The sequence below is a fragment of the Phodopus roborovskii genome, unplaced genomic scaffold (genome assembly GCF_943737965.1).
Source record: "Phodopus roborovskii unplaced genomic scaffold, PHOROB, whole genome shotgun sequence".
Taxonomy (NCBI): domain Eukaryota; kingdom Metazoa; phylum Chordata; class Mammalia; order Rodentia; family Cricetidae; genus Phodopus; species Phodopus roborovskii.
In genome coordinates this window covers 5,194,671-5,213,273 of record NW_026126623.1, presented here as the reverse complement: position 1 = coordinate 5,213,273, position 18,603 = coordinate 5,194,671, and the positions used below count along the sequence as shown (strand labels likewise).

At 38.3% G+C, this 18,603-nt stretch overlaps 1 protein-coding gene across 1 annotated transcript in view; it reads left to right on the top strand.

Moving 5' to 3' along the window:
* Mctp2 (multiple C2 and transmembrane domain containing 2) overlaps nt 1-15,601 on the top strand; it is a 170,806-nt gene extending 155,205 nt beyond the window's left edge. The window contains exons 20-22 of the mRNA XM_051206493.1: nt 5,677-5,786; nt 12,123-12,220; nt 14,399-15,601. Coding sequence (XP_051062450.1) covers nt 5,677-5,786; nt 12,123-12,220; nt 14,399-14,467 — 277 coding nt within the window. The 3' untranslated portion in view covers nt 14,468-15,601. The remainder of the gene's footprint in view (nt 1-5,676; nt 5,787-12,122; nt 12,221-14,398) is intronic.
* Nucleotides 15,602-18,603: the final 3,002 nt, after the last annotated feature.

Genomic DNA, 18,603 nt, shown 5'->3' with positions numbered 1-18,603 from the left:
AAGGAACACTTGTTTGCTTTCATCAGTCTCTGCTTCCTGTTTCTCTTTCATTGCCTACATTTCCTCATCAATTTTCTATAACTTTCATTTATTGTTATTTTTCTGCCACTTGGCAGTTACATCACTTACTGTCAATCTTTTTTGTTAATGTAAAGATTGATTCTTCTACATTTTCCTGTAATCACAGCTTTAATTCCCTGACAGACATTTTGAATTGTAACAATAATCACTTACATTTAGCTAACGCTGTTTTCTGATTTTTATCTTGATTTCCTCCCTGGCCAAGAAGTGTGTTGCTTAATTTAGGTTACTATGGAAATTTTCTGTACATCTTTTTGTTTCTAGATTGTCATTTCATTCCTTTATGCTCTGAAGATATTGGCTCAACAATAGCTTACTTTCGTACTTTTTTTTATGGAAGCTTAGTGAGTAGATTGAGTGTATTATACCACAATGTTCCTAAATTCAAATTGCTACAGTCAAATATTATATGTTCTCTTTGGTTTTTGATAGATTTGTTCAAATAAGTACTTAGAGATCTGTCAAAACAACCTTCTCTGATTAGGAACTATCTCTTTCTAGATTTTGTTGCTTTTGGCTTTCTATATCCTTGCTATTCTATTCTTTGTTTTTACAGGTTGAAATTGTTATTTTATGAATTACCTTATTAATAATTAAGAAGTTACCTATTTACTACTAATGAAATCTTACTATCTTGCTGACTTACCTGGTTATAGCTATGCCAACGTTCCTTTGTTAGTTTCATGATCCATGTTTGCTTATTTTCTTTCAACCTACCTGGAATTGTTTCTGATCTCTCTCTTGCATCTAACATTTGATATGTTCCCATTATAGCATGTTTCTAAGAGGTTTAGATTTAAACCTCTGATTTGTAAGTACCCTATTTATTCTTGATTTTTAATGACTTCATTTTTTAATGGCTTGTTATTTTTAAATGACTTTTTGTATTAAATATGGTTGTATAACATGTGAAGTTTGTCTCAACAACTGAAATTGGCTATCTCAGATCAGAATTTGTTTTCTGGTGTTCCTGCTGGTTCCTATTCATGGAGTCAGGTTCCCTTTGGCGTGAGCTGTGAACTTTTATTCCTTGGATTGCTGTGTTGGGGTGCTCAGATGCTTGGATTGGTTGTAGTCATTGTTGGAAGAGATTTTCCCATAGGTCACCTTGGGCAAATATTTGAGAATCTTTTTTTTTTCCTCAAATCTTTTCAACCTGTACAGGTAACCTAACCTCGGATGGCAGTCCTGTCTTCCTGGACTCCAGGTCCTGATAATATCTAATCCTTCCTTTCCACTTACATGGATTTTCTTTCTGTTCTTCTACCTTTCATTTATTCTGTTCCTCACTCATCCTTACTGTAAATATGTGTGCTTTATGCCATGATATCCTGTTTAATTCTTGATTTTAGGGAGATCCTAGGCTTTTTTTTTCTGTCCCTCACTCAGATAACAGAAACAAACTAAAACCCTTGAGAGAAATTTTTAAAAAATGGTAGAATAATGACTTAGATTTGAGTTAAATCCTAGCATTTTATATTAATTTTAATTTTTTGCCAGTATACTATTTTCTTAATTTCACGTGAGCTGAATGATGGCCTAGTTTCTTTCCAAAAAAATTTTTAGGATCATTCTTCTACCATTTTACTATTTTAAGAATACTATGTCTAGAAAGGGAACCATGATTTTCATCTCTTCCTAAAAAAGGAATTCATGTATTTTAAAATGTTTTATTATCTTCAGACTGATAGCTGATATAATTAGACTTCTTCTGATATTTATGTCATGTTTTCATGATAGCAAAACAATGCAGTAGCTAAAACGTATTAAGTACTGCACCATATTGTGTTTTAAGTGCTTTATAGTCATCAACCCATCTGAATATCACTGCAAGGTCGATGAAGATTGTCAGTTTTGCATCTATATAATGGGACTGAAACAGAAAGAGGTTGGCTGCATTACTTATGGTATTACTTTTGGATAAAGAATATTAGAACAGAAAATAGTTTTTTAACTTCACAGTACTAACACATAATCTGCAAAGGTTCAAAGGTCATATGTTCATCTCTTATTGTGACGGTCCGTGTAAGGTGGTCTGCTAATTTTGTTTCCATTATTAAAAAGTATGCAAAATTATGGTTTGAAATTCACTTTTCCTTAGGTTTTTTTTTTTTTTTAAGTTTCACAATGTAGCCATTAAAAAACTCAAACATGGCCAATGAAATAATCTCCCATTGCATTCTGTACATCTTTTCTAAACTCTACCCCACTTAGTTACCATTAACTGTTTGGTGTCTATTGCAGTAGAAACATCTATTAGAGATAGTTCCTGCACATGGGCAAATCCAGTAATAATTTTATAGATTTACTGATATCTATATTTTTATTTGCTATTTTTGAATCTCCATGCTTAGGGATGGAATATGTAGTCTTTGTGTGGTGTCATTGTTTTCTAAATATATATGATGTTGCGGAATCAAAATATAATTCAATGTTTGTTTGTTTTTAGTTTTGGAGATAGGGTTTCTTTGTGTATTCTTGCCTGTCCTAGAACTAGCTCTGCAGACCAGGCTGGCCTTGAATTCACAGATATCTGCCTGCCTCTGCTTCCTGGGTGCGAGAATCAAAGGCATTCAGGACACCATGCACGACCACCACCACTGACTTTTGTTGTTATTGTTTTTTGTTTTTGAGACAGGGTTTGTCTGTGTAGTCATGGCTGTGTGGGAGCTTGTTCTATAGACCAGGCTGGCCTCAAACTCAGAGATACACCTGTTTGTTAGATTATACATTTTATTGAAATATCTCTTTGTTACTAATGGTGAGGTGATCTTCTGAAAAGTAAGTGCTAGGAACTGCTTTGGTAACCATTCATGTAGTGACTCTGTGTCCTTAGGTAAGACTACTCATTAATTTATTTCCACTCTGAGCTTCATCACAGGTGGAACAGTACCAACGTCGGCAAGAATAAGACAGGAGTATCACCATGAGTTGGATGCCATCTTGTATATTGAGTTCCAGTCTAGTATGATACTGTGTCTCAAAAACTAAACAACAGATAAAAGTAGGATGCCTTACCAAATCTATAAATTGACAAGGAAAACAAGAACAAAATGTATATTTTTATTTAAAATTTATAAATAGGCTTAAATTTAAGATGCCAAGTAAGTAACTAGCTACTGAAATATAAATTCTTTTTCTAAACTGAGTACAGGCAAGGGGAAAAATAAACCTTCATTGGTAATATATAGCATAAGATAGTCAACAGTCAATCTAAAAGCTATAAAAATTTGGCTTTTAGGACTTTTTCTCAGCTCAGTGGCCCATTTACATTTGTAGTAGTGCTCCTTCATTCTTAAAGTACTTTTTTTAATTTTTTAAATTATAGCTATATCATTTCTCTCCTATTCTTTCTTCCATCCAAAACCTTTACATATTCACCCCCCCAATTCATGGCCTCATTTTTTGTTAATTGTTGCGTGCACACACACACATCTCCCAAAATACAACCTGTTCAATTTGTATAATGTCTCTTGTCTGTCTATGTTTTCAGGGTTGAACATTTGGTTTTGACCAAACAGTTGGTGTGCTCTCCCCTGGGGAAAACTGTTTCTCCTACTCTCAGTGTTCAGTATTCCTTAATGCCCTGGTAGTTCTTTGTGTAGGTTGAGGCCTGTGGGATTTCCCTTGTCCACTTTAGCATGTCTATCATTGCTGGCCTTGATGATGTCCTGTTTTGGCAGTCATGAAGGTGAGACGTCATGAGTGTAGATTTTGACTTTACTAGAAGACACTGTCTCAACAGCAAACTCCCTGTTCTTCTGGCTCTTAAAATCTTTCTGTTCTCTCGTCCTCACTGTTTCCTGGGCTTAAGTGTGGGAGTGTTTTCTAGCTGTATCCATTGGGACTGGACTCAACAATTCTGAACTTTGAATGGTTGTGACTTTCTTTAATGATCTCTACCTGTTGTAAAGAGAAGTTTCTTGATGAGGGCTGAGGACTACGTAGATATATGAAGATTCAGAGTTAGGAGCCTGTGATCAAATTAATTATCTAATGCCTGTTTTATTTAGCAGACACTATTTAAATTCCAAGCTGAACTTAGAAAAGTGAATTTCCTTCCATCTCTCCTCCTGGTGGTTGCCTGGATTTTTCTTAAACTTTAATAAAGTTGCCCTGTAGATTTTTCCAAAAAGCATACAAATTTGCTTAATATGAAGAACTTCAAGTTGCACATAATAAATATTATACTTCTGAATGGATTTAAGAAATATTGATAATAATCCGAAAGATAGGATGAGCTACCTGCATTTCATCATTATTGGTGGAGTCAATATTAATTAAATTTTGGTGTGTGTATATGGTATACAAACACATGTGCATTGAGTATTGTGGGTGCATGTGCTCATAAAGAAACAGGCATTCCATGGACAGAAAGATGTCAGGTGTCCTGCTCTCTGGCTCTCTATTCTGTTGAGACAGGCTGGGAACCAAGCCCTAGTCCTTCCCCAGTGGGATTGTAAAATTGTAAAGCATATAGCTGTGCCTGTTTGGTCTCCTTCTTCTTGTTTGTTGTGGGTGTTTTTTTTTTTTCTCTAATGCTGGGACTGGGAATCTGAATTCAGGTCCTCATGCTTGCATAGCATGAAGGTTTACCTACTCAGTCACGTTCTCAGCCCTGAATATTGATTATTTACAAACGTCAGCCTCAATTTGATCATCTGTAATATGTGATTGGTACCTAAATGGCAGAATTACTAAGAGTGCTGCAGTCCAAATGCATGAACATAATATATGACACTTAATGGCCCGAGGGCTAGCTTATTTTGCTTCCTCTGAAATGATCCAGTATTTCTCATCATTCCCTCCAAACAAAGACAACAGAAAAATGTTCTATGTCCTCCTAGTACAAGGAGGTATATTGTCAAATCCTTTATACGTGACAGGAAAACAAGAGGTAGGAAAGCCTAGGCACAGCTGGGTGCTCAGGAGGTAGGCGGGTTTTAATAACTGCTCAGTGCGGCTCACACTGCATTCACTTCTGTAGCCCAGGTTCTAACGCCCTATTTGCACATGAGAGCATGAAAAACCCAGAAATAATAATCTCCCTTTTCTCCACATTTTCTAGCCACTGTCTGTTCACTGTCTGAGAGAGAAATGTCAGCTTAGAAATGACTTCACGAATGATTAGTTTTAAGAGATGGAGGAATTATGTCATTATGGCAGGAGTGCCATTCTTAGTCATGGTGCAGTGTTTTGGTTGGAGACCGATGGTTCGAGGAAGCCAGTGTTACTGATTTTCTGATAAGTTCAGTGCAAACTGGTCTACTGATAGTCTCCTCATTGAGATTTCTCAGGTGCCCCGTTGGGTGTGCACAGTTTAGGAGAATTTTATCTTCAAGTTTTATCTCTGAGAGTTACACATGCACACACACACACACACACACACACACACACACACACACACACACACATATCTATCTATCTATCTATCTATCTATCTATCTATCTATCTATCTATATATATATATATAGTGCTTTGAAGGAACTTTGTAAAATGGTCCTAGTATGTAGCTATCCCAGAAATACCCATGATGGGATGACTGGCAGTTTCTTAGCATCAGATGAACTGACACTTATGTGGTTTGTTCACAGCATGTTTAACTGGACGGTCCCCTTCCTTTCGCTGCTGGCCTGTTTGATTCTGGCCATTGCCACTGTGGTTTTGTATTTCATCCCTCTCCGGTATATTGTTCTTCTCTGGGGTAAGTCTGACATGATCGTTTTGCTAGCAGGCAGTTCCAGGTAAGAACAAATGATTCATTTTTAAAGTACAACCATAAACTTTAATTGTGCTCTTGTTACCAATTAAGCATGAGATTAAGGAAAGCATTTGGGGAATGAAAACTTCCAGGACCTTTCTGCAAAGGCCAGTTGCATAAGGGCTCAACATGGATATTTATAAGCCCTGTGCAGAATCACAATCAAATGAACCTGTGATCAGGCTTCCTATTTCCCTTTAGGCTTTCCTGGCCATAAATTGCTTTGAATAATATATGGCTGTGGCCTAGTAACTTTCCAGAAACACTGTGGTTCAAATGGTGGGCAAACACCTGCATCTTGCCCTTTGTAGACAGTAAAAATGGGGCCACTGCCCCACTGTTTCTGACACTTCATCTCAACTGCAAGAAACAAGCTAACCTCATAGTCAAGTCCAGAAGCATCTGGGACTACCTAAGCAGTGCATGAAAGAGGAGGAAGCTACTGTTTGCAGGTGCCTTGGCTTGCCTGCATAAAGTTTAGCCACTTTGAGAATGCAACAAGAAAAATGGTCAAGTTGACACATATGTCCTGACTAGTTTTCATAGTTAAGAAAGCAACTGGACAAAATGGAAGCATCTTTGTGAATGTCCATGTTTTTACTGGTATGACAACGAGAATGTACTAGGTGCGTACTCAAGTCATTGATGGAGAAGCCAGCAGCCTGTCTTAAGCCTGTTGCTGAATCCCCCATCCTCATGGTTTCGTGGGATCTTGTGCATCAGGTTACTCAGAGAAGTCCTGAGGTGTGTTCCCTTGTAATTAGCAGCAGAGAACCGGGAAATGAAGATAAAAGCTACATCTTTTTTTGAGGCCTCAAGAAATTCTATCAAAATGGTGGCAATGGAAGGAACATGCTGATGAAAAAACCCATGTGGACATTAGGAAATGAGAGAAGTTACCAGAGAAATGAAATCACTCATAAGAACACAGAACAGCATGGATGGGGGAGGGTAACTTGGCCATTCTCTGTTACTTAGGAGGTGAAAGTGCCTTTTAAAAATTTTTATTATTCTCTCATATCATACAGACTGACCACAGCTTCTCCTTCCTCCACTCCTCCCAGGACCCTTCCTCACCTCCTCTCTCCCCAAGAACCACTGCCAGTCCCAATTTCCTACCAGAAAAGAGCAGGCTTCCCAGTGATATCAAATAAATTTGGCATGACCAAATACAATAAGATCAGGCACAAACACTCACATCAAGGCTGGGTGAGTAACCCAGTAGGAGGGCAAGGGTCCCAAAAGCAGGTCAAAGAGTCACAAACAGCTCTTGCTCCCTGTCAGGAGGCCAGCACCCCCACCCCAAACACCAAGCCAACAACAGTAACGTGTATACAGAGAACCTACTGCAGACTAATGCAGGCTCCATGATTACTGCTTCAGTTTCTGTGAGTCCCCCATGAGCCATGCTTAGTTGACTCTGGGGGGCATGCTCTCCTTGTGTCCTAGGAAGGAGATGAAATCTTAAAGAAGTCTCTCTCCATTGTAGCCAGTCAGAGGAAGAACATATTCTAATTTCATCTTCATGGAGTTTTCACTTAAAAAATATTAGGAATCAATAAGAATCACGTATGAAGTTTGAAACACAGCTGCATTGCACAACAAAAACAATTTTATTTTTCTTTCATTTTTCCCCCTGTGGAAACAAAAATAGAAATCCTTTTCCCCAGTAACTTTTTTCTTTCATTTTTATGTGAATTTATTTTCCGATCCAATTTCCATTTACTTCTAGCGCTTACATGATTAAGTCCCGTATGCACTGACATAGTATTTGCCTCTAACCTGTGCACACACTCCTCTCTACTTTATAACAATAGTAATCCCCTAGGTCACTAATATATAAATTATATAAAACTATGATAAACAGTTGCCAAGATCTGGTTTTAGGGACTGGCAAAAGGAAAGTCAGCCTAAGTTCTGCACAGACTTTTTTTCTAATATTTTTGACCCCTGACTGTCTAATACAGAGATATGGAGATCAGATATGGAAACTGCACTTCTCTTCTGGTTGTCTATTTTGGCATACCAGTGCCTCTTTTTTTACTCTCCCAAATCACTCTGACTTGTGTTTTATCTTTCTGCATCTTAGCAGCTTTCTAATATCTCTTTATATAAACTTAATAAAACATTTCTCTACTTGTTTTTTAGTTTGTGGCTGATATTTTTAAACAGTGTGGAGTTCATTCTTCTCTCATTGGCCTAAACATACCTTCTCAGTCTTTCCCTCTGGTTCCTTAGTTCTACACTCTAGACAACAGTTGACAGCTTATTGATGAATTTACTAATTGGTAATGGAGTCTAATCCTTAACCATCAACACATGGTTACTTGCTTCCTCTCATGCAAAACAGATAATGCAATTTGAGATATATTCTGCAATTCTATTATGACCTCTCCTTTCCCTAAGTGAATTGGTTATTAGCATAATTACAGAGAATAAGCTTGCATATCCCTTAAATTATTCTATCATCTGTAGAATCCCACCTTGTCACCTAGAAAAAGTTACATGTATATGCCTAAAACTTTTGTTGCTCCTTTTAACTGTGTTAAGGTTTTGATGGTTTATTCTACACATTACCTGATAATTTTTGTTGATTGATAAACCAGATGAATTAGGATCAAAAACGAACTGATGGCTTAAACCCTTTGAAAAAATTAACCAAATTTTATGCACTATATCTCATATTTTATACAGTAAACACTTTTTGTAGATGCATGTCAACCTTAGACATTTTTTGACATAAACTTATAATAGAAACTTAACTTCAGAATTCTCATGGGAAATACTGCTGAACTCAAAAATTCACCATGAAGTTTTGACAGGTGGCACACTATCTTTGCTCTTGGGCTCTGTAGTGTGTAGTGTAGGCATCTGGGTGTAAACAGAATGTAAGAAATAGTTGGAAATATAAGCAATTGACTCTGAATACTCATAGTTGTCTTCCATAAAGGTGACCTGCTGTGGCACCTACCACTTCTTTATTTTGGGAGAGTGACTTTGGGAATTCCCACAGAGGATTAATGTTAAAGAAATTCTGAAATTCCTTAGGAAGCTTTTTCTACCAGACTTTGCTAACTTGAATGATACCCACATTTCTAGAAGTCTCTATGGAACTTTGCTCATCTGTGTGATCTTTTCATTTCTGTACGGCACACAATTCCACTATTTAGTCCAATACATGCTTTTCTTCCCCCTTTTGAGATTTTTCCCTTAATTCCTTTGAATCTGTTTTTTTGTCATGGATGTTCTCAGCATTATCTACTGATACTGGTCTCAGACACTTCCATCATTACACAATGTAGTCATTATCAGTTCTGGTCTCAGACACTTCTATGGAGATGTTTCCCTTGATTCCTTTGATTCAATTCTTTATCATGGATGTTCTCATCTATCAAGTCTGGTCTCAGATAGATAGATAGATAGATAGATAGATAGATAGATAGATAATACATACATATATACATACACACACATACATACATACATACATACATACATACATGGATACTCCTCGTGTCACATTTTGAGATTTTTGTAAGAAGTTACTATGCCATTCACCTTGCATTTCCATTTGAGATCATGGTATCGTTACAAGAAAGAAACTCAGGATTTGACAGGACAAGCATGGCTTCTCTGTCTTACACTCAACCAAAGTGATGTACTTGGAACTGTACACAATGTACTCAAGTACTGATGGACAGTGTCTTTCTATGCCATGTGGATGATACAGTGTTACAAAAATGCAAAGCAGACACATAATTTCTCCAAGTGATTTTTCCCTTTATTGGAGGCCTTAGCAGCACCATTAACTGATCTGTATGCTGTATGGCCTGGGACCACTCTCCAATAATTTCATTATCAAATGTTCTACCCAGTGATTTGCATTTGTATTGACACTTCTTGTCTTGGCTAACAATATTAACAACAGATAACTATCTGCATCATTTTAGTTTTTAAAAAGTCTAAAGTTATGACTAGTATTCACTGGATCAAATTACAACTTCTGTGTTTGGATATGTGTTTTCAAAACAGTACATGTGAGATGCATAATAGCACAAAGACCTCTTTCATCACTACGTCCTTATGGTACTACCTAAGTGGCATGTACAATGGCGACTCCAGTTATCCTCTATTGTTGAGTGATTGCAGATTATAAAATCCTTGCCTATATTACTCAACATGATTCTATCATCAACCCTGGAAACTACAGAGGGATAGTTTTTATTTAAAAAGATTGCATTTTCAGAAATCTTGGGCCCAGGAAGGTTAAGTGATATTCCTAAAATCACAGTTTTATATTATAAAACTAAAATGGGAGTTCAGGTACACCTATACCTTTCTATTGCCCTATTATCCACTAAAGTTGACCAAGGAGTCTATAGTGTTCTCTTCATACTTGATCTCACATAATAGCTAATTTAGCAGAATACCTGAAACTGTCAACCCTAAGATGCCTTAGAAATAAGCTATGCCTCTGAGGCGTGCAAGCTGAATACCTTGTGATTTTTATTCCAAGTTTTTGAAACATAGTCAGTCTCACTGCATTGTGGACTACTTCTGTCTTTATGGGTGAGTCTGAGCCGCTGTGCAGGTTTGTAATCTTCTCAGTGACTAAGAATTCAGTGTTTTGATCGGCTGTGATATTATCCCTGCCTTGCCGTTTGTTGTAAAGGCTCCAGATGCGCACACTATATATAATTAACAATAGGAGATACATCTTTTCTCAATAGGTCTTTGTCTCCCTTCATCATTTTGCCTTGTCTGTTTTTCTTTTGCCAAAAAGCCCATGCTACAATTAAATGTCTTTAGAATAACACAGTGAGAGTATTTTAGTTTAAAGGGACTCTGGGGGGAATTTTCGTTCCAAACACGAAGCTTGCTGTGGGGGTAGAGGGAAGAAAGGCAGAGTGCAGCTTTGACTTGAAGGAAAGGGGAGCATTACTGAGATCCTTCCCCAGCCAACCACCAAGCCACCATTTACTCATGAACAATGGCTGGTTCCCATTTGCAAAGCAGATGTAAATCTGACCCCCCAAAGAAAGGACTGGAGGTTGTCATTGTGTCAGGTACAATGCCATGCAGGAAGTCGACTCCTTAGATGAAAGCAAAGTCATATTTAATGAACAAAGGGAAACATCAAACCTTTTATGTGATGGGGACTGTTGAACTTGGCTTCTGAGTAGGAGCCATTCAGAGTACAACTAAGCTGAACATTCATTCAGCATCATTGGGACAGGAGGGCCTTCAGATATGATCCTTGTTAAACAAGCACCCTGTGGCAAAACTTCAGAAGGCCACCTAGTCTTTCTGCTTCTAAAACTCAACATGAAAAAAAAAAAAAGGGGGGGGGGTTGACATTTGGTGAAAAGACTATAGCTTATGAGATCTGGATAAGGCAAAAGCGCCCTAAGGAGCAGAGTAGAAGACAAAAGAAAGTTGGGAGGAATCTATCTTTGCAGAGGAATCCATGTTCTGGGCATGCCCAGGAACTCCACATGCACAACCGAAGATTGACAGATGCTCCCTGGTAACCTGGCACCTTGAACATGGAACCTTATTCTTATTACTACTGTCCCCATTTTAAGTGAGTGCAGACTCTTGCTTGGACAAACACGTGTGCCAGTGTTGCAGTCCACAAATGAAGTTAGTCACCACAGTCTGATAATTTTCCAATAATAACTTTTCACAGTTTCTGCCAGCAACGTACAATCAACATGTCAAGTTCTGTTCTGCAGCGAGAGCAGAGGATCCTGTGAAAATGAGTAGAGGAAGAGCAATTGCTACAGTTTCTCTCTACCCACCAAAGCTCCAACCCTCCTCTCCCCACAGCTATGTTTTGTTCAGAGTGTCCACACAGTGACTTGTTTGGACTAGTAAAGGCCTTTTCCCATGTGGCACATTCGTTTCAATAGCACAGGAGGCTCTTAGTCAGTGGCTACCGAAAGAGACAATTGGTCCCCCTTTAGTAGCCCAAGTTTCTGCAGCCCTTCGGCTGGGGCTGTATTGGGATGTTCACAGCTGAAGAAGGCAGAGTCCTCTTTCTACTGCATGACCTACTTCATTTCAGGAAACGGTTCTTGTGAATGATGCCACATGACAGCAACATGTGCACGAGTGGAAGTGCAGTAATTGTTTTCACACTAATTTTCAGTTGTGAATATCTCTTTCCCCCCACTCAGGCATGATTTCAAAGATAGATGATAGACAGGCAGATAGAGAATAGATAGATGATAGATAGATAGATATGAACAATAAAAACATCATATTTTTGTTTTGCAGGCATAAATAAATTTACTAAGAAGCTTCGAAATCCTTATTCCATCGACAATAACGAGCTCCTGGACTTTCTCTCCAGGGTGCCCTCGGATGTTCAGAAGGTAGGTGATGATTGCTCACCACCCACAGAGGCACCAGCACTGAGCTCTTAGCAGCTCTAGAGATTTGGAAGGACACATGGCTGTGCTTGTGTGAGTAATTGAGATAAGGAGTCAGAAAATCCCTAGAGTTCTTTCTGGGAGGTGGTAGGGAGAAGATCCAGCCCTTCATTCAAAGTATATAATGATTGGGGGAAATTATCCTGCAAAAGAGCTACTTAGGAATGAAGCGGGAACTCATACTGAGCAGCTACGGGGCTGCAGTGTTGGTCCCCCTTTTGATTGCTTGCCTCCCTGAAGAGAGTGAGACAAGCTAGGAGGAGTTTCATGAGATCCAGTGCTGAGGGGCATTGCTTATTTTCTTCATTCTCCAGATGGCAGGCATTTTAGTGGAAGGAGGAGACAAGAGGATTATTCTTTCTATTCCTTTCTTGCTCCAATTATCTCTTCAGCCTGCCCTCTATCCTCTTTCCCCTGAGGACTTAGGAATGCTGAGGGCAAAGCCCCTGCTTACTCTGATATACACAGAAGAAGAGGTTGTAGGAAATCAAATTTGCGATCAATCCCAAGTATTTTTCACAGGTAATGCTCACTTAGTCCAACAGCGTCTCAATTTTGTGGATGCACAGAGATTAACAAAGGCAACAATAGTGCAAAGTCCCAAAGAATGGCCCCATCAGTGCCCTGCAGACTTACCTGCACCAAAGCCAGAGGAAGGCAGGCAGGCAGTGATTTCTGCTAATGGAGAAAAGTGACCACTGAATAGGTAAAGGGGGATATCATGGCATGAAGCATCATCAGGATGATCAAAGGCACAGTCTTTTATTGTCTGAGGGAACCCCAAATCAAGTATCGATTCTCATCATAGGGCCAATGTAGCATAATTGGTTTCCAGGCATCTTTAGGTGGATTATAGACACATGGGGCTAAAGGTCTCAAGGGTCCTTTCCCCCCTCCATTCCACATTCCAGAGATTAAAATGGACTCTGTGTTGCTTACAAATAACAACAACAACAAAACCCTTTTACGTTATGACAAACTCTTTAAATAAATTCTATAAAGATATATGTACTCTCCAGTATTAACACGACATAATCAAGAAATAATGACCTGGTCTTTGTTTGTTGTGAATTTAAGATTTACAGTTATCCTGGAGGACTTTTGCAGAACACAAAATGGGAAGGATATGCTTTTCTTTTTGTTTATATGGTTTTGGCAACATGTAGCCTAATGTGGGACTAGGTATAACATCCTTGGGGGATTTGGCAGAAATGCTAAAATTAGGGAGCATGTGTGACCAATAACACACATGCATTCTACCCCCAGCCTACCAGAGCTACACATGAAAACATTATGCTTACAGTGTACCATTACTTGAGTTACAGTGTGAGTTCATATAGCATCTGTGACTAGAAATGTCCCATCAATCCCCTCTCTTCAAGGTCCTGGCAACAGCCCTCAGAGTGTTCACCCAGGTATATTTGGTGTATTCACAAAGAGATACAGATGCCAAAACATTTGAAACAATATGCTCCATTCATTAGCTTTAGTCTCCCTTTCCCATTCAGGGTGCTTTTTAATGACAATGACAGTTTGCCTCTGGGGACTCCCCAAGTGTTCAGGGTTATCACAGATGTTCTAGCCATTACCCTTTAAGTGGAATTAATTTTAAATGACATCTACAAAAGTTTGAGGCCTAGTATCCATTTCAATGTTTTTCCCCCTCTTAGGTAAAGTTAATGACTGTAAGAGGCCAAATTTCCCCCATCATTGGAGGTACTTTGAAATGAATAATACTCAGTAAGCTATTGTGTCATAAGATCAACAATCCCAAGAAGCAATTATTAGGTTATTTACGGTTGAAAGATGGTGTAAGCAAGATCAAGATTGGGCAGCAGTGGTGAATTAAGTAGAAGCCCATAGAAGCCCATGCATCTCGTTAGAAAAAAAATCTACATTTAATACTTTGGATTCAAGAAATGATGCATGACGTCTGAAACCCTTCCTGCAATTAATTCCCCTCCTCCCTCCCCCCTCCCTGCCTCTCTGTGTGTTTAGAAAATGATTCATTACCTTTGAACCTTCTTTCCTTTGCCTCCCTGTCCTTGGGGAGCCATTAACACACTCTGTGGTAAGCTAGGGTTACCTAACTGCCAGTATCACGCCTGTTTGTTTTCACAGGTGCAGTATGCAGAGCTGAAGCTCTGCAGCAGCCACAGCCCACTTCGGAAGAAGCGGAACACTGTCTAGGGATCACACTGACTGAGGACCACAGCATCCTATGTGTAGCTGATCAGACCTCTGTCCTGGCTGCTCCAGTGGTACTGACGTGTGCTGAAATGGGTGCTCTGTGCAGCCCTCATCATTCTCCACTGACTGCACATATACAGATGTACACACACCTGCACACAAGTCTCCAAGCATGAATATCCCTGATGCCTAGACATTTAACCCAGCAAAAGGCATCAAGTCTGAGACCGTGAGAGTCTCTCATCCATTTGTCGGTAGGACATTAAAACCAGGTGTCCGTGTATCTGAACACTATCCTTGAGAACAGCCAAACCACTTGATTCCAGGATCATGCTAAACTTATTTCAGTACCGTCAGCAGAATTTCACTAAGATTCAGTAATTTCCATCTGGAGCTGGTGGCTCACATGTGTAATCCCAGCAATGAAGAGGCCAAAGCAGGACAGTCACAAGCTCAGTGCCATCTCAGGAGCTGTATCATGTCAGCCTCTGCTCCATTGCAAAGCTCTGTCATAAAATGCAGTCATCAACAGAGGTGCAGTTATTTCCAGTCTCAATCCCGCCATTCATTGCAGAATATTTTGTCAACATCTATATCCATCCAGATAATGTACATTAGAAAATGAATATTTAATGACTTCCAGAATTAATACAAATAGTTTGGAATCAAACTGTGATTACTCAAGACATGTTTGTTTTTGGTGACATGTTAGCATTGGATGCCAGTTTGTATTGTATCTCAGCTGTTGTTGACAAGGGGTGTCATTGAAGGTCCCAAGGAGTCACTCATTTGAAGAGGAGGGATTTCATGATAGTATTTCATTGCTGTAAAATGTTATTTCTTCCAATTTCACATTTTGTTTATTACCAAAATGAGATGTCGATATACATCCTCAGAGAAATGGTGGGATGAGAGGAGACTGGCTAATAATATCAGAAAGTACTTGGGAATATAAAAGTATGAAGGGTCTTAGTTACAGCCTCTTGGTGAAATATAATTGTTCTAGTTACCTGATGTTGTGAGCAGACAGTTAAAATGGCTTTGTTTGTACAAATTTGTCTTTTGTCTTTCTGAGAGTCAAAATAAGATGTAAATAATAAAAGCTTAATTCAAAGCCTTGTTCATACAAAACAACCACTAAAAAGTCCTTTGAACATAGGGTCTGAGTCTTGAGTTCCCAACAACTCCATGGCACACCTTGCCAATTTCAAATCAATTAATTTTGTGCATGTAAAAAGTATGTACAGATATCTTTGTGTTAAAATTATATTTAAGTTTTAAAAATCTATATTTCATCTACACACACCTGTAATGTGCATATATATATAATGTGCATACATACATACATACATACATACATATATATATATATATATATATATATATAGTAAAGAAAAGCTCAGGTGAAAAGCTAGAATTTACTTGTGTTTACTTCTTTCTTTGCTTTTGCATTGTCATTTAATAATCTTCTAACAAATTTTTTTATGAAAATGCCAAATATTCTAAACTTTATCATCTCAGGTTTGTGTTTCTTATTCTTCCTGGTTTCTTTGTGGCAGAGCCCGATTTCTGCTTGATTTGATTTACTTCAAGTTAATGAAGCTGGCTGAAAAAGAGCCTTGAAGAGATTTTAAAGCCCCAGTAAATCTGTTAGTTGTACATACAATAGATACCCAAGAACTTTTGTCTAACCAGTTACTCAATCTTCTGTGTAAACAATACCACATTGTCTTGCTCTTGTCATCCAGTTTATCACAGTCTGTCATTTGGTAACGACCCAAGGCAGACATCTTTAAGCTGATGTGTGAGATCTGATCAGTAATTGGAATGAAAACTTTTGGGAGCAAAATAACCCCTTATTTATTTAAATGTGGATCCCATCCTTCATAGCTGTTCTTTTGCTTTAGAATTTCTAAATGAAATAATTCTCCTGACAAGAAGGTATCATTAGGGAAACTTTTTCACTCTGTAGCCCAAATAGAACTCACAGCATTAAATTCAGGACACAAATGCCAGCTGGTATTTGAGAGCAGGACAGGGCCAACTTTTCCTAAACTCTCTACTGAAGACAATTGCTAGTTGATTAAATTGACAGTGCATGTGAGAAAATGAGTGTTTATTGGAAGTGAAATGTTAAGAATTATGTCATTATTATAGTTGTACAGGTCTGATTCTTACAGAGTCTATCTTAGCCAAGGATCTCAGAGAAAGACAAGCACTATAATTTAATACTTTATTCCATCTTGAAGAAGCACCTGTTACATACTGTGGGCAGAACTATTGTCCTTCCTTGTATGTGTAACACCAAAACTAGCATGAATTTCCTTTTCTTTCTTCCACAATTTAATATACAAAAGGAAGATTTGTCCTATCCCAAGATCTTAGCAACTTCTAGAATTTACTTCTTCTTCTTCTTCTTCCTGAGAATATTTACAATTTACACTTCTAGAAAGCAGTCCTTTGGCCTGTTTGGGTTTGCCAGCATGGCGATTGGTAATTCTGAGACCAGTATTGAATAAAATGCATTCTACTAAAATGAAAGCAATGCAGTACCATAGCAGTGAGTCTGATAGCTCTAAAGACAGAAGAACCAAATGAAAGCAAAATTCCCACATCTCCACAGTCCAGACTTGAGTGTCTGGAGCTGGCTCCCTAGTGACCCCAATTGTCTTACACAGACATTTGGAGCCTAACCCCTAAACACTCACAAGTGCTATGCACAAAAGGCCCACGTTATGGGATTATTTATACATTATGTGAAATTGCTATGATTAGTGTGATACAAAGCTTTAATAGCTAGGCAGGAGGTATAGGTGGGACCTCCAGGAATAGGGAGGACTCTGGGAAGAAAAAGGCAGCATCATCAGCCAGACATGGAGAGGAAATGGGAGGCACAAGAGGGAAGAAAGATAATGCCATATTGCAGAACATAGATGAAAAATTATGGGTTAGTTTAAATTGTAAGACCTAGTTAGGAACAAGCCTAACATATAGGCTGAGCTTTCATAATTAATAAGAAGTCCTCAGGACATTATCTGGGAACTGGCTTGTGGAAAGAGAAAGACTGGATTTTTTTACCAGCCAGTCTTTGGAACATGAATATTGTTATAAAACTAGCGTGCAGGTGGTACCAAGAGCTTCACTTGTCCCCTAAGATATGGACCAACACAAGAGACCCATGATGAAAAGACTAAGTAACTTCTCTTATACTTCCAATAACACAACTTCCATCTGTTTCTCTGAGTTGGGCATGATTGTCTCTCTATAGAAATTCATTCACTGCTTTATTGGAGTATATTTCAATAAATTATATATTTGTGTGTTAGTAAATTATTTTATTAGTACCTCACTGTCTATGTTGATTTGCATGGTAACTACTTTGTAACTAACAGGCAGGTAGCATGTACAGTGTGAATTTATACTCTGAACAGAGGTTGAATCACATCCAGGGAACATTAGTCAGAGTGTGTGAAATCCACTTAATTATTTTGTAGAAATTTGGTGGTTACATAGTCACACTACTGGACTTCAAGATAATTAAGTGGGAATGTTATAGTTGTGTGACGTGTACATGGTTCATCTTAACCCCATACTCACATTTATAACACTGCAAATTATTTTAAAGTCTTGTTTCCTGGAGGGCCAGGGATCCTCTTGGATACACTTGTTTTTGTTCTTTTTGCTTTTGTGTCATATCCAAACCCATTAAATCTAGTCAGTCAAGGTCAATGTGTATTGTTTCCATCCTGATGGCCATTGCCACTCTGTAAGTCAACTGGCCACACAGTATCTTACATATCATGGAAATGGTAGCAATGACATTAATCTAGATTAGTCTTCATTCATATTATCCCTTTCTCTTGAGATACCTTCCCTTAAATTGTCTGACTAAGTAGAGTCTATTCTTCAAACCATTTGAAATTCTCCTGCTTTGATGATGTTGCCTTTGTCTTTGTGATGTATGAGTTTCCACTTCCTACTGCAGCATAACCTATTGAGGGCATCAAATGGTGACTTACAAAGTGTTAATGCACATCTCTTACAAAACCACCATTGCCATCGTGAAGTGGCTTCATCCTAATAACCTTCCAAATTCCCCACTTTCAAATACCATTATCCAGCAATTTGAAGGTTTG